A 16,452-nucleotide genomic window follows, 5' to 3' on the forward strand; every position below is an offset into this window, starting at 1 on the left:
CAACTTTACATCTCCCTTCCCTGTAGGATTCAGTTTCTTGAACTCTCTCTTCAAAGTTCTTTTCAACTTTTCCTTACGGTACTTGTTGAGGGAAAGTTGAAAAGGAGACAAATCATGTCCTCATGAAAACAGAATCAGTGACCAAACTACATTTACTCTATTTACCAGTGTTGTCTTAAGAAGCAAAAAGGAAGTTTCATGGTTAGACTCAATTCACTTCAGATAAGATACAAATTCAAGAAGGGTAGATATGTTAGCCTGCTGTAGCACACACAAGAACCCTACAGCACCTCAAACTAACAAATTTATTATGGCATAATCTGTCATGTTCTAGAGCACACTCCTTCAAAACAGAGTGTCCCTGCAATGTGTTAATATTCTCTCCATGTCATATCCATTAACAGCTTATTTTAAAAAAAATAACCACTACAGTCCCCTGGCTTCCATAGCTATATTCTGCACCCTCTAAATTCATCTCAGTCTTTCTTGTTATCGAAGCTTAACAATGCCACAAACTCACTCACCTCACTCCCAGTTTCAGATACATCCTATACTGCTCCCTTTGACCTTAAGGTCACCACCCACCCACGAAAGAAAAGCCTATTACCTAAAAGATACAGCTCTGCCTCACTCAGAGGACTGGAAATTTGAGTTACTGCCATGTGAGTACAAACCTAATATCAAAATAATGTAATTACCAAATTCTTCCAGGACAAAGACTCCTCGCACTGTATTGCACTTTTTAATGTGATTCAGCTCTATGAAAACCTGAAACAAAACAGGACAAAAAACACAAGATTAGTATAAATGAGGAGACAATTTCAAAATTAAACAAAAACCAAAAAGCACACCACAGCAGTTATAACTTGGAATGTTGTAGCATATACTACCGATTCAACTACAGTTTACTATTTAAATCAAAAGAATGGGAAATTCAGAAATAAAGACTGAAAAAGTGCCACAATGCTAGAAATCAACACAAAACTTAAAAGGCTAAGAAGCGAAGACAGCAGAAGATGGAGTACCTTCCGCTCCTTGCAGGAGGAGAAAGCATGGAAGAGAAACGAAGGAGTTAGTAACTCTGACATATCAAACATTGCTATCCCCTTCAGGCACTCAGTAAAAAGGAAAACCATCACACTTTGAAATGCAACAAAAGGAGGGACACAGACTGCTCTCAAATTTGGTCTGTCATTTGTTGTCTTGTCCCATCCCACTAAATGTCTGCCTCTCCATGCATCCTCCTCCAGCACAGAGGGCAGGCAAGAGGTGCCATGCTTCCCACCCAAACCAAGCTGCTATATTTCCACACCTGACAATACTACCACTCAGGATTTAGAGACAGCATATTGACACTAAGTGCTAAAACAAAGTGGTTAGGAAAAATGAAGCAGCAGATTTTCATCTCTCTGGTTCAGAAACCAAGTGCGTGGAAACAAGCAAGCTATCTGATAGTAATGATCCATTCAGTCCCCAAAGTGTCTTCTCACACATACATCCACATCCTGGAAAGTGTAACCATAGTTGCTTCATTCAGGGTGAGGGTCAATTTATGGTCTATGAGGAAAGGATACAGAATGGAAATCATAACATTTATACTTCAGTTCTAGGATCTATCCAAACAATAACATTTTTCAGGTGCTTTTTTGTTAGCAGTGTGCCTGTGCTAGCATACATAAAATAATAGCAAGATGTGCCATCTCCAAGGAATGGAAAGAGGGGATAGCCTTGTTTCTGCAGTGAGGGAGATAAGTGGGACAAGGAAAATTGCCTTACTGCAGGAAAGATAGTCTGTTTTTTCCTTAAAAACAAAACAAAACTGAAAACCTCCAGTACCAGAGAGCAGGAGTGTACAGCACTGAAAGAATTATATTGTTAAAAGAAAAGGCTCACAAAAATGTCAGGCTATTGCTGAATTTTTTTAACAGGCTATGCAAGTATCTCTGTGCATGAGGGTACAGTCAGGAATATTCATCCTCTAGCAAACTAAAAAGCAGTCCTAAAAATAAAAAGTTTCTTAAAATGGCAGAATTAGGGAGAGACTGTGTTGCTCACATTCAGCAATCTCATCAGCACTACCCAATAGCTGCTTCTGTCATGTACATAAACATATTTATTTTAAAAGCTTCTATCTCAGCTATTTCCCTGAAAGAGAACTCAAGGGGCCAAACAAAGTAAACAATAATTAAAACAATCTTAAACCCAAACAAAAACAAACAACAATACATTTCTAAAAACAGCAGATCAACCATACAGGCTAAAATACACTCTAAGGCTGCAATCCTATGCATGTTTAGACAGAGAAAACTCCTACAACTCCCAGCATCCCCCAGCCAGCTATGCTTAGACAGTTTAAGTCTAAACATAGACTTAGGGCGCAATCCTATTCAGATAGGGGGCTGCCTCTGAACTCGTAGGCGACCACCTATCCAATGCAGGGCAGGAGAAGCACGGAGGGGATCATTCCCTCCACGTTTCTCCTGCCCTGCATTTTCGGCTAGACAGTCGATTGCGGCTGTCTAGCCACAGGAGGGGACAGCGGGGGAGGAGGCTGCTGTGCAACACAATGGATTTGTCATACAGGCATTTCTGCCCTCCCTGCCCCAGAATGCCCCTTTTCGGCCACTCCGCACTCCTCTTGAGAGCGCAGAGCACGGGGCTGTTCCACTCTGCCTCCGAGGCAGTGCGGAAGTGGGGGGAGATGGGTTCCCGGAAAACCAGATATCCTATGGCCGTCTAGCTGCTGTCTAGTGGCCATAGGATTGCTCCCTCCAACTGTCTATGTTTAGACAGTTTTCTCTGTCTAAACATGCATAGGATTGCCGCCTAAGGCTATTAAAACTTTTAATCAAATCCCTTCTTAAAAAGCCAAGTTTTACATACTGCCTAAAAAGAGTAGAGTGTTGGAGCCTATGAATCTCTGTTGGGAGAGCATTCCATAATGTGGGTGCAACCACTGAAAAGGGGCTTAAACGAGTGGTTGCTCGCCGAGCTCCACAAGGCTAGGGGCTCTGAAGTAGTGCCCCAGATGATAATTGGAGCATGCGGGGAGGGATATATGGAAGAAGGTGGTCCTTACCACAAATGCAATGGAAGCTTTAGTGAACAATGGGAATTGCATTTCCCAGTGACAAATTATTGTACTGAGTGCTGGAAAAGGTGTAATATTCCTGAAACAGAAATACTGCTTACGGGGGAAAATGTCACCCAACTAACCAAGCAACAATTACACAATTACTATGTGGTATAATGCTGAATTAGAAAGCCCCTAGAATCATTCCTTCATCAGGAAGTAGGCATGAGAAACTTAAGAGAGATGTCATTCTGATGATGCCTAGCTCTGTCCTCCTTTTCTATCTTACTCAGAACTTGCAATCTTAGGACTTTCACTCGTGCAATGGGACTTCCTCTTCCTCTGCTACACCCCACCCCCATGTACCTGTTTCCCGCATTTGGGGAAATCACAGGGGTCCGCACACTTGGAGTCTCCCAACCTTCCAGTGCAGACTTTGGGGTTGAGTGAGGACTGCAGAGGGAGGTGAAGTCTGTCCCTCTAATGGTGTCTGTTTCATTGGCAGATGGACAGCATTGGATTTCACCTGAGTGCTTACCCAGTGACTAGCTGCAATCAGTGGATACAATGATTCTGAGTCCACACAACAGGCTGTGATGGGTATTATCTATTATGTAACACCCATCACATTAGAGTCCATGTGCGTTTATAATCTTAGGGTGCTTTCAGGATCCATTGCTACATCTGGGACTCAGATTGCAACAGTGGCTAAGAACCTTAACAGTGGCTAAGGGTTCACTACCCTTTCTCTGACAAAAACAAACAAATAAACACACAGTCTGTTCTTTCAAATCCTATCATTCATGACTTTCCTTTTTTGGGTGCTTCCAGGCTAGCACTGTGGTCACACTTAATTTTGGTTCAATTCAGTTACTTTCAGGATCAGGGCATTTTCCTCCTCTGAAATGCTGAATTTATGTGTTTTTCACCTACGCATAGTCACGTGCAATGCCAGGAATTCTGTTGCGAGTGGACAGGGGAGAAATGATGAGACAACACCAATCAATTTGGGATAAACAGGGCCACATTTATTGATAGATTACAATCTGCGAAGAAAGCACCAGCGGGCACACCACCAACAAACCAACGTGACAGGTGTAGAGTGAGGCATTCGTTGCCTGTGGCGAGGTGTCCGCCCTCGCCCACCAATCAGACATACCCAGTTCTGGGCTGGGAGACCTTCCTCTGTCACCCCCCCTCGAGCCACAGAACCCGAGTGTGTGAGGAGGGTTGGCCTCAAAGGTAAGCTGAATCTCCCAACTGGGGCCACAAAACCCTGAGCCGGAACCAGTCACCTGAAATGGTGCCTACAAATGCTCACCTGTCCACTCCCCCAGTGGAGAGCCCGCCCGGAGCCACCGGTGCAGCTATATGACCAGAAGTTTGTATCGTTGGGTGCTAGCTTAATGTATGCAGCTCAATATCAGAACTGCAGTGCAAAGTAGGCAAAAAAAACCCCAAAGCCTGACCAATGCTGCTAGGAGCCAAAATTCCTACTCGGACCCCAAAATAGGACAACCAGTAAACAACCTGCACTGCAGTAAGGGCGGGAGGGAGGGAGCTGGAATAGCTGGAATGAGGAGGCTGTGGGGCAGCACAGCCTAAATAGTGACTGGCTTGACCTGCCCCTTGGTGACCCCAGGAGCGAAGGCCAATGGCCTTTGCCCTTGTCCCATCCTCCCCCCACCACCATTTCAGTAATTGGCAGCGGACTGTAGTAGAATCCCCACCCCACCGTTACCAGAAATATTTTGTGCTTTTTTTTAGGTTCCAGCATCTGTGCAAATTGTAACTTGCGCAATTAGGGGGGGAGTTATCTTGAAATGTGTACAATTGGTGTCGTAATTTTGTTTAGAATTTTTTTAATTGCTTGCACTACTGCGCATGATTGTAAGTACGCCTATCTGCTATGTAGCCCTGCAGAGCCATATTCCCCTCTTGTCAATTCCCCTCCGTATCAGTTTCATCCTCTCCACACACTCTTTGTTTAGCAGAGCAAAGCCATAATCCATACTTGTCAGAGGACTTGTCAATTTCATCCTCACTTCAGCACTTCCTGGGGTGGGGGGTAGGAATTAACAAGGTGAGGTTGGCTCCCTCTCTGCTGTCCTTCTACAGGCAGGCAAATATTTTTTTTTTTAATTCAAGCAGGCCTTTGGCATATAAGCCGGTCTGTTGGGTTGGGTGCTATTTTATCCTTTTATTGTTGTGTTTTTAATGTATTTGTTTTAAGATTATTTTAACTTAGTTCTTTAAATTTTGGTTCTTATTGTTAGCTGCCTTGAGTGCCATTTATTTGGTAGAAAGGCAGGGTATAAGTCAATTAAATAATATTAATGAATGGGGTGAAAAAATTCAAATATGGGGGGGGAAATAATACATTTATTGGACACATTTTTAACCAATTAATAGTGAATAGGTAGATGCTGACAAGACATCCTGTCTTTCAAGACAAGTTATTTCTCAACGTTTTGTAAAGGTCATGATTTTGATTAGCTTGGAGGCTCAGCACACCCCTGAGTAGCTTCTTCCATCTGAGGTCACCCTTTTGACATTCATAATGATTCTTGTAATAAGCCACCCCTACTTTTTGTGAGCAGCCTGAGACCAATATTGAGAGTCTTCCTCTTGCCTTTTCTGTTATTGTCATATTTGAACTTGGCACCCACTGTCCCTTTGAAGCCTTTGTTTTTAACCCTATAAGAACCTGGGACTCCAAGCCCTCAGCGTGTGGCTTTCTCCAATCAGTTCCATTTGTGGCTGTTGGTTCCGGTAACCTCCAACAGATCCCACTATGTTGCTGAAATCACTGAATGCCTGACCATGCAAGCCAGCCACCTTTCACTGAACTCCCTCTGGTCTCCTGGCCTACTCACTCCTGGCAGGATTCCAACCTACTTCCCGGAGCATGGCAAGCTTCAGAGTTCCAAGGCTTCTCTTGCTGTTGGTTGCAGACAAGCCCAATGAGATCCAGTTGTCTTTGTTGTCCCTTGCTATCCCAGATAGCACCACAAGCCACGGAATGCCGTTGTTCTGCCACTCCGCTCTTCCACCTTTTTGCCAAGGCTTCCCAAGTCTGGCCGCTCAGGTCCTTGCCTTGTCAAGGTAAAGACCTGCCACAACCTCCTTTTTAAAGTGGACATATTTTTCTTGCCGAGTCTGCAGGAGTTTCAACACACCCCAATCTTCAGATTCAGAAACAGGTTACTTGAACCCAAGGAAAGGTATCTGTTTCACAGCCCTATCCTATCTTTTGGAGGACCTTCATCTGCAAAGTGTAGCCTCCTACCCTGCACCCCATTTTCTAATGCAAATTGTGAGACTTCGGAGGACATAGCTGCTGGGGCTGTTCATGCACCATTTCCATGGGCACGATATGTAGCGCATGAACTTGCCCATGCTGCAGCTTCCCAAATGAGGAGGATGTTGTGTGGGCAAAACATTCTGTCCAAGCCAGCAGCTAGAGTGCTTACCCTAATGGGGGAAGCTGGTGTGCAGTGAAGCAGGGGCCCAGCTGACATGCTGAGTGGATTATCCACCTGACATGTCAGCCAGGAAGCAAGCAATGTCAGGGAGTGCAGCCACATTACCTGAGATCATGCGACCCATGGAGGGCAGGGTGCCTCTACAACGAAAATGGCAGCACTGGAACAGTGGTTGTTTCCCCACAGCTAAGCTGATCCTCAGCATGGCTGTGGGAAAAAATTAGTGGAACACCCGAGAGTTTTAGAAAAATCTCTTTCTTCTAATCTCTTGCTCAAGTCACTGAACTTCTTGCCCAATGCCTTTTCTTGTACAGAGATCGAAAGTTCAAACTTTTGATCTTTTTCCTCTAGTGCTTGGATATTCTTAGCTTCAAATAATTATCTCTCTCTAGATAACTCTTCCAGCACTTTATCCAATAAAGACAAATTATTACTCTTGAATTTTTCTCCCCTATGATGTTTTCTTGGGCCTATTTTTTAAATCTTTGTATGTGTGTTGTTTTAAACTGATGATCTAGTTGCTCTATAAACCAAACTTGCAGTATGACAATGGATTTATTAATATTCACTGCCTGACTCTTAATGGTGAATAATGATCAACTTACAGTTTGTTTTGTAAATCAAATTGCACTAAATAATTTTTCAATCACATCTTAATTTCACATAGTTCTTATCCAATATTTTAACTAATTAAGAGAACAATCTTATGGTCCCTGAGAGAGCATCCCAGGGACCATAGGATAGGTCAGGTTCTCCCTTCTGAGGCTGCAGACACGGCAACAAAATTTGAAGCGGGAGTCAGAGAACTGACCTCCCTCCCCTGCCCCCTTGCAGCCAGTGCAGAAAGAATTGTACCAGCTACTTTCCAAGGTCAGAAAAGCGACCTCAACCTGGGGGGGGTGGCGTTGCAGTGGGCAGACTGGGAAGGAAGCTGGAGAGGCTAGGATATGAGATATCCTGAGGCCTCTCTAGCCTCAGTCCTTCCCCCACTGGAGCGCCCTAGCTAGATGGGCACAAAGGCCTACCTAGTGAAAAAAATGGAGGACAGGGAGGCCAAGATCACCTCTGCTGCTCCTTCTGCCTTGCCAGCATCAGCCCTGCAGGGCTTTGGATTCTCGGAATGCATTGGATTGTGTCCTAATTAAACTTAATTGAGTCAGCAATTTCTGGTGATCCTAACCAAAAGACTTAACGAAGCAATTTTATAACAAGCAATAGTCCATATATATAAAGCAACAAATAATTCATTAAGGGAGGCACAACTCCAGGACAAACAGGAAGCCAGTTAGTACTATTTTAAATATATACTCCTGTCAGAACTGTAAATAATTCATTGACATTGAAAATGGGGTTAGGGGTGAGGGAGAAGATACTTTCTAAAGAAGGAATAACCTCTTCAATAAACAGTTAAATCTATTAATCATCTCCAGGTCCTCTTCTTGTTTAAGAACAAAAAGTAAGCAATATTAAAAAAAGGAAAATCCCATCACACAAAACTGAAATGGACACATGTAGCTTTTAATATTCGTTCATCAACGTGTCTTACTGAGAATAACTCCACAAATGTGTTTTGTCACCACCTTAAACAGCAATTTTACAGTCTATAGCCTTGCAAACCACTGTTTGACAGATTTTTCCTCAGCAATTCCTCACCTCATGAGCCCATTCCTGTTGAAGAGGCCTGCCAAAGTGGCAAGACCCTCTGGCTTTACCCCTCCAGCACAGCCGTGTCAGGTCTTTATGAGCAGTGCCCAGTCCAGGTCAGCTCTCTAAAAGGCCAGTGGCAAAAACACAGGCACGCGCCTTCAAGTTCCACAAGGCAGTTGGTGATGCCCTCCCCTCGCCCATCAGCTAGCTTCTCTCTGCTCCACCTCCTAGCTCTCTAGACATAATCTGTTGTGGGTCTTCACTTTTAAAAGCCTCAAAGTATAAATTCTACATACTTAGAATACCTTCTCACATATGTGCCCCACATTTGTATGAAGACGAATACATATGGAAGTTTCAGGGTGGCTGCTCCACCTTAGAGCAATTGCCTCACCCTGGGGATGTGGCAAATCCAAACCTTTAAATTTAATGCAGGCTGCCTTAATGGTTAAGGACAAGATGTCCCAAGTGTGGGTGCATGTGTGGAGAGGTATCTAGGTGGGATTTTTATTTAGTTACTATTGGTTTTTTAATCTCTTATATGGTATATTCATAGAGTTACTTTCACATTTATGTTTTTGAAATGCTGTGATCTGCCCTGAGCCTTAAAAAAGGACAAAACAGAAATCCAAATAAAACAAAATATCCCCTTTAATTCATAGTGAAATATCCATGGACAACAATAGTATTTACTGTTCTGTTTGAGACTACGCAACACAAGCCCATTCAGAGATAGCTTAAAGAGTGTATTTATTCTTTAAAAATCTAAAGTATTTTTATCCTGCTCCTCGGCCAAACAGGCTCCCACAGCAGCTTGCAAATAATAAAGAGAAACTGAAAGAACATAATAAGCAACTATGATTAATAATCTATCATGATATTAAGAAATGGTGAGTATTCATATATGTTAAACCAACTACTAATATATTATCCCCAACTAGTTGCTTAAATATACAGAAAAGTAAAATGCTTATAAATCGTGAAATAAAACACATCTGAAAACTGACATGGAGTTGACTTGTTTTTAATTCTAAGGTTGGAACAGCAAGTTATGAGGCAAACATGAAAATACAAACCCTGTGTTTGCATCGTAATGTTAAAGCAGGGCGGCGGGGAGATTTGCAAGAAAGAATCAGCTGTGAGAAGAGGGTGCCTAAGTCTTCCCCTCCCTCACAATTTCCCCCTGCAAATGACTCCTCTCCTAGTTGGTTTTAACCTGTTTCCCTCCAGCTGGGCTCCAAGACCAGAAAGAAGACCAACTGGGAGGGGAACGTTCCTGCCCACTGATTTGCCTCTATAAATGCTCCAACTCCTGCACTCATATTACCATGGCATACACAGGTTGGGCAGCACACATTTGATGAGGTAACATGCAGTTCCAGCCTAAATGTTCAGATATTAAAGAAATCAACATTATACAGTCATTTTGGTCACTGTTTCTCTGTGCTTCATAGCTGTACCCCTCCTATGTATTGAAGGGAACTGATGTCAAACCGTAAGGCTGCAATCTTACAAAGCTGTTTGTTCCATATGGTTTACACTGAAAAGTGGCTCGCCTTTTGAGCAGTGCATGTGGCTGCAGTGGAAACTTCAAAAAAGCCTCCATTTGCATGCCCATTCCTCCCATGCATATATATACAGCTTTGTTGAATCTCAGCCCAAGGCTCTTAGGGTCACCAGTAGAGGTTGAGCTTACAAAGAAACAGAACACTGCACGAGAGACTGACTGACAAATTTAACTCTCTCTCTCTCTCTCTCTCTCTCTCTCACACACACACACACACACACACAGCCCTAAAACTGATTCTACAACATATGCAAAACAAACATGAACACGAAGCAAAAGAAAAACAATGATCAAGAGACGCAAAAAGAAAACACATCCAGAGAAAGGTACAACAAGTGACACACAATTCCATTTGTGTTTCCTCTATGCCCAAATATAATGATATATTTAAAAGGGAGTAAACAATGAATATGTCTATAACTGCATGTATCTTTCTGTTTGTATATCAACTAACCTCTACTTTTAACAGAAGAATTTCACATGATGCAGGAACAGTTATTTTTTAAAAAAAACTTCACAAATACTAATACTATTTCACTCTTCTATACAATGAGGGTTGACATGAAAACACCAGAATTAAGCAGTAAGTAAATTGCTCCATAAGGTTGGCTAATGTGTTTTCATGCTATGTTCATACAATCTGCCTACAGCAGTCTAAGATCATTTAAACGTTGCTGGTGTTGTTTCTGGAAATCTAACACTGCCAAACCCACATCACTGCATTTTTTTCAGTTAAAAGGGCATTCTTTGTCTATAGTATTGTGAAGACAAGCTTGAATAAACAACCCCATTGCATACTATTTGCAGGGAAACTAGAGCCCCCCCCCCTTTTTTTTAGGGAGAAAATTCTTTTGGTTGTTAGTCATTATTTGTATTGGCAGTTTGTGAGTTATGTCTACAAGCATTTAAGGGTTTATCTCTCACAGTTTTTAGAGATAGTATCTGTCTAATGCTGAGATTAATTGCAGAAGGGGAATATTTGTAACCCTTCTCCTTCCCATTGTCATTGCAGGGAAGAGGAAACACATTTACTAGTGTGCTTCAAGAAGCTTCATGCTCAAATATTCTTGTTGAAGGGTTCTTTCCTACCTGACTGTGCATGAATTTCAGGTTAATTCCTTCCAGTGTGACTTGGAGAAGCCCTCCTTCACCAGTTTTCATATCCTGCACTGGGAATTCCCCACCCAGTTCGGGGCCTGCAATGTAAAAGGAAAATAGAGAAAAAAGGAGGAAGAATGCACCCAAATACAAAGTGATTTATATACAACACGGATAATGAGAAGATCTCTCCAACCATGGGCTCATAATGCAAAATAAGATGGTCTGAATGGGTGACAAGCTTTGTTTGTTGTATTAAAGCTATTTGTCCAGTCCTCAGGAGGTCCCTAAACCTAAAAAATGTTGAGGACTTCAAGATCAAACAGAATCTAGCAAGTAGTTTTGTTGTTGTTCAGTCTTTGTTGGATCCGACTGACAAATTTTGCCATTTATTCCTGTTAAATTTTTATGAAAGAAGTTAGCAAACCAGCTCAGGCCCTATCCACACTAGCTTAGCCTTTTATTGTTACCGTAACATCTTGCTAACCCATAAACCACATGATGAAACAGCCAACCTGTTGTGCTCCCATGTTTTATCCATCTGACCTAATTTGTGATGGGTATACTGTGTCTTACACTATTGCTATGTGTTTGCAGTGTGAGTTACACTTGAATGTGTGCTGGTTTTAGTTTGCAGAACTAGTCTGGCAACTTCTGTGTCCCACCTTCCCATTTGGAGGGGGGGAGTAGCTCTGTGAGCAGGACGCAACTTTTCCTCCATTCCCTGACCCTCCTCAACCTGGCCATTTAAATAATCATTTTTAAATGGTAATTATTACCATCAGTGCAGCAGCAAACAACTGCTGATTTTCCCCCTTGCAAATGTGCACCTATGCATAGGTGCACAATTTTGCAGAAGGCTCAAGCAGCACTAGCAAAGGACAAGGTGTGTCATGGAAGTGCCAGGAGATTTTGTATCTTTTAGGCATTTAGGGGGCCCAGAGGAAGAGCAGATTCAAGAGGACTATGTGAATCAGTATGTAAACCAAAATACAGTTATCCTTTGGTATTTACACTTCTCCAATTTTGTGATGCAGCTCTTCAATTCAAAAATGTGTCAAAAATGCAGATATTAAGGGATAATGCATACAAAAATACATATATTAGTAAAACCAAATACAAAATGCATTAAATTACGGAACATTGCTGAAAAAATGTGTATACTGGGCAAAATTGCATACAAAAATGTCTATATTAGAAGAAATGAGCACAAAAACATATATGAATTTTTGAGAAGACTTTTTAAAAAAACTACAAACTGATACAGAAATGAGATGATACACACTTAAGACTGGAAAAATGAGAAAGTGAGAGAAACTGAAATTGAGAGAAACTGAAATGATCAGACCCACCTATCCCTACATGCTAGTCACCTGGTCCAAGAGCTCAGTATCTCATGTTACTGCGGAAGGCAGAAGGGGAAATTATTTATTTCTCAGCCAGCAATTCCCTGTGGATAATTCCCTATGACAGTGACATACCAGAACCAAAACAGTTTGGAAAAAAATGAATTCCAAAACTAATGGACAAGATCCAGGAGAGGGGAAAAATGTGTCACCAAGAATGACATGCACAAATTCAGGTTTCTACATCCCCAGAAGTTTCAGGTAACACAACAATGTTCTGCACAAGTAGCCATCTCTGTAAGTATGCATCTGTTTCCTGAGAGAAAAAAAGTGTGCCCCAAAACACCCCATGTGACCTAAAAACCACTACCTATTTCTCATTCAGCTACCACTCTTAAACACTGCTGTGTGGCACAGAATTACACAATACAGGTGTAACAGTGCAATAGTCACTGCCGTGAGGAAACAGAGTGGCAATTCCATTTAACACAAATAACAGCACAGCAATGCTTCAGAAACAAAAGGGGTTCCCAGCATGGTTGGGCCACAGTTTTTACATATTTTAGCAGCAAAGGCTGTGTTAACATTATCATAATTGCAAAACAGGCACTTCTGCAAGGGTTACTCAGGAGGCCATGACTTGACTTTGTGGGCTTTGCACATGTTTTTAAAAGAGGAGTACATAGCAGTATTTTTCCTGGCAAGTAGCTGCATGGGAAAGGGAAGAAAGAAGCCCTACCCCTGTAACAGTTGCATAAACATATAGTTTATGGGCTTCTCTACATTACGCAAAAATCCCACATCCTTACCAGGGCTTTCTTCTTCTGGAGCCTTTCTGGGTTTATGACGGTCTCCTTTAAATGGCAAACAAGTGATCTGGAATTGAAAACTTCCCCTCTCAGCAATGCTCTATATGTTCAATAAAACAGTGCCATATAGTGGCTGAATTATAGCACAACGCTGGCATTACACACTGCCGATATTGTGCCATTACCTTTTATTACAGCTTATCTCCGATCTTTTTGAAAGAAGGATAAAGGGGGAATAAAGGGGGGAAGTGCAGGAGACGTCCTGGAGGTTGACAACATTGTATAAAGGACCCATAAATTTCCATGAGTGACCAATCCTGAGCCTGCAATAAATCACTCGTGTAGAGAAGCTCTATGTAAATGTTACAGGGATGAAAGTATCTTTATTCCTTTCTCCTGTATAAAGGTGGAATAAGGCCCTAAAAGGATTCTTTACCCTTAAAGTAAAGAGTAAGGAATCCTTTTAGGGCCTTATTCCCTTTTACAGAGGGGTACAGTACAAGAATTAAAGAACATCAAGGCACCTGTCTGTATGAATATTGCCTGAGAAACTAGATACTTACCTCTACACCATTCCATATTTGGAGTGACTTATTATATGGGTCCCTGTTGTCCAAGCCCACTTTTTTCTTAACTGCTATCCTGTACCAGTGTGCACACACACCCTCGAAACCGAAAATCAAACCACTTCCTTTTGGCATCAAGATCCCCAGAATAAATAGGAAGAGTAGTACTTTCAGGCCCTTTAATAGAAATACCACATACACACAACAACTCTGTAAGAATGTTTGCCACATTTTATCTGTCTCAGTTAGGTCTTACCCGGTTTTATGCTTTGTTGTCTTGCAGCTGCTCGCTCCATACTGTCTTTTACACAATAATATAATTCCCGGCACTATAACAGATGAAAAATAATACAAGTGATAAAGGGTTTCTGCAGATACAATACAGAGCTTCATAAAACATGGAGATAATGCAGTGGCAAGAACTGAATAGGGCAAAAGAAAAACAAAACGTCTAAACACACAACATTTCTAAGCAGCTATTTATTTAGCTATCATATTTATATTCTCCTCTTCCTATAAGAAGCTTGGGGTGGTGTACATAGGGTTTGTCCCATTTTATCCTCACAAAAATTCAGTGAATGAGGCTGACAGATAGCGACTGGGTTTGTATGACAGGACAGCCCATCATGGGTGACAAGCCATGGTGGGTTGTCATGTTGTGTGAACCTGGACTGATTCCCTCAGGGTGGCTTGTATGTGGGCAACAAGCCACCTTAACAACCCATGGCTTGTTCTTAGGGTTGTTCAACCCATGATAGGCTGGTGTGTCATCCAAACCTGGCACTGCCAGCCCATCGTAGGTTGTGGCCATCGGTGAGCAAGCCACTTGGCGAGAGTGGCAGAAACCCCCACTGCTCTTGCTAACCGATCTTGCCAGTGAGCGAGTGACAACCCCTCTGATGGTGCCCTAGCAGCACTTTGGAGGGATTATCAGTCATTCACTAACCCCTCTTTTTAAAAATATTTTTGCTCTGGACATTTGCACAAATTGGAGCCAAAAACATTTATTATTAATTTTTCGGTCCTGGTAATGTGCACAAATGTCCTCATAATTTTTTTAAGTTATTTTTTGTTGGATTTTTGGAGTTGCACAAGTGTGCAACTTCAACTGTCCAAAATAGATAGGCTCACCTTGTCTGGTACCTCATATGTTTCAACTGTCAAATATATAAAGTAACTGACAAGAGGAGACTAAATAGGCTGATTTTACACAGAGACCCTTTTTCAGAGAGATTTACATGCAACCCCATTTTCGATCCCCTTCACACTAACTGTGGCAGCCTTTGACAGCCCCTTTGACAGCTGTCAAACATAGCTGCAGTTAGTGCTAAAGGGTGCAAAAAAGGGGGTTTCTTATAGATCTCTATGAAAATAGCATGCTGGGGGTTTGAGCAAGTGGGGGCATCCCCAAGGGTCGGGGAAATGCTTAAAACTCTGGGGATCACCCTGCTAAGGGGGTGATCTGCACCATTTTCCCCAACTGTCAACTGTCAAAGGCTGTAAAATCAGCCTATACAGTTTTCTCTTGTCAGTTACCTTGTATGTTTGACAGCTGAAACATACAAGGTACCTGACAATGCAAGCCTATTTTGGGCAGTCAGAGTTGTATACTTGTGCAACTCCAGAAAAAAAAATACAGGAACATTTGCGCACATTACCAGGGCCAAAAAATTTTTTAGCCCCAATTTCCACAAATGTCCGGAGGACAAAATAATAATTAAAAAGCTGGCAATCACGACTGGGGTCATGGTTCCCACAGAGAGAGGTACTGGCAGACAAGACAGGTTCTGCTGACAAGTCCCCTGGGATACCTGCTGGTGCCATCAAAAAAAACAAAAGGGAAGGAGGGGGAGAACAACCCATGGTGAGCCCAATCATCTATCAGGCTCACTGTGGGTTGTTCCAACGACAACCCACACTGCGTGGCTTATTTCGCAGGGTGGGTTGTCGTGTCATGCAAACTCAGCCAGTGACTGGCCCAAAGTCATCTTGCAAGCTTCATGGATGAATAAGGATGTGAACCCAGGTTTCTCTAGTTCAGATCCAATACTAACTACACCATTCTCATTCAACATCTGTAGGCTAATTTTTCCTATGGGCATAGAAAAAATATAGCCTGCAGCAAAGGTAAATGTAATCATTTCCCTATGGAAATAGTTAAAACACAACTGTTACCATTTCAGAGACATTCGATGACTGGATGGAAATTTTTTATATAATTTGGTCCTATCACCTTCCTTCAGCTCCTCAATTACAGTGGAAATGCACTGTTCCCCTCATGGATGTTGATGAATTACAGCAACTAGAGTATACTAGGTCAAGAAATGGAAACTATGGAGCAGCTCACACCCTGCCAAATTTGTGCTTGCATGGGCCTCCAGAAGCATTTCTAAGAGCATTAAGAGTGGCCTAAGAGCATTTCCTGTCACTTTTTTCCCCCAAAGAGAAAGTGAGCACTGCCAGAGCCAACCATATTTTGTTGTTTTCGATGTTCTTTGATGTTTTAATATGGTTTAATGTTTCATGTATTATTGTTTTTATTTGAATTACTATACACCATCTTGGTGACATTTGCAGAAAGGCAATATATAAATGTTATTAATAAATAAAATAAACCAGGCACTATTATTTTCACAGAGGGTACTAAAAGATGCTAGATGGTGGCACAGGATCCAGGAGTATTGTGATGATAAAATTAACCCCAATGTACATAACTTTCAGCTTCTTGAAGGAAAGGAGGGGTGCAAAACATGATATTTTAGATAAAATAGTGATATTTTAGACTGTGAACCTTTGGAGCAACCTTCCTCAACTTGGTGCCCCCAAAGATGTTTGGGACTACAACTCCTACCAACCCTAGC

The 16,452-nt window shown here is 42.0% G+C and overlaps 1 protein-coding gene across 23 annotated transcripts in view; it reads right to left on the bottom strand.

Moving 5' to 3' along the window:
- The window catches only part of MADD (MAP kinase activating death domain), a 151,070-nt gene that overhangs the window by 19,404 nt on the left and 115,214 nt on the right, over positions 1 to 16,452 (bottom strand). For all 23 annotated transcript variants that reach the window (XM_084849462.1, XM_084849584.1, XM_084849565.1 and 20 more), the window contains 3 exons: positions 13,848 to 13,920; positions 10,862 to 10,968; positions 699 to 768 (listed from right to left, as the gene is read on the bottom strand). In XM_084849462.1, coding sequence (XP_084705588.1) covers positions 699 to 768; positions 10,862 to 10,968; positions 13,848 to 13,920 — 250 coding nt within the window. The remainder of the gene's footprint in view (positions 1 to 698; positions 769 to 10,861; positions 10,969 to 13,847; positions 13,921 to 16,452) is intronic.

Source organism: Heloderma suspectum, chromosome 1, assembly GCF_057233095.1.
Source record: "Heloderma suspectum isolate Gila_16-S chromosome 1, 16-S_ref, whole genome shotgun sequence".
NCBI lineage: Eukaryota > Metazoa > Chordata > Lepidosauria > Squamata > Helodermatidae > Heloderma > Heloderma suspectum.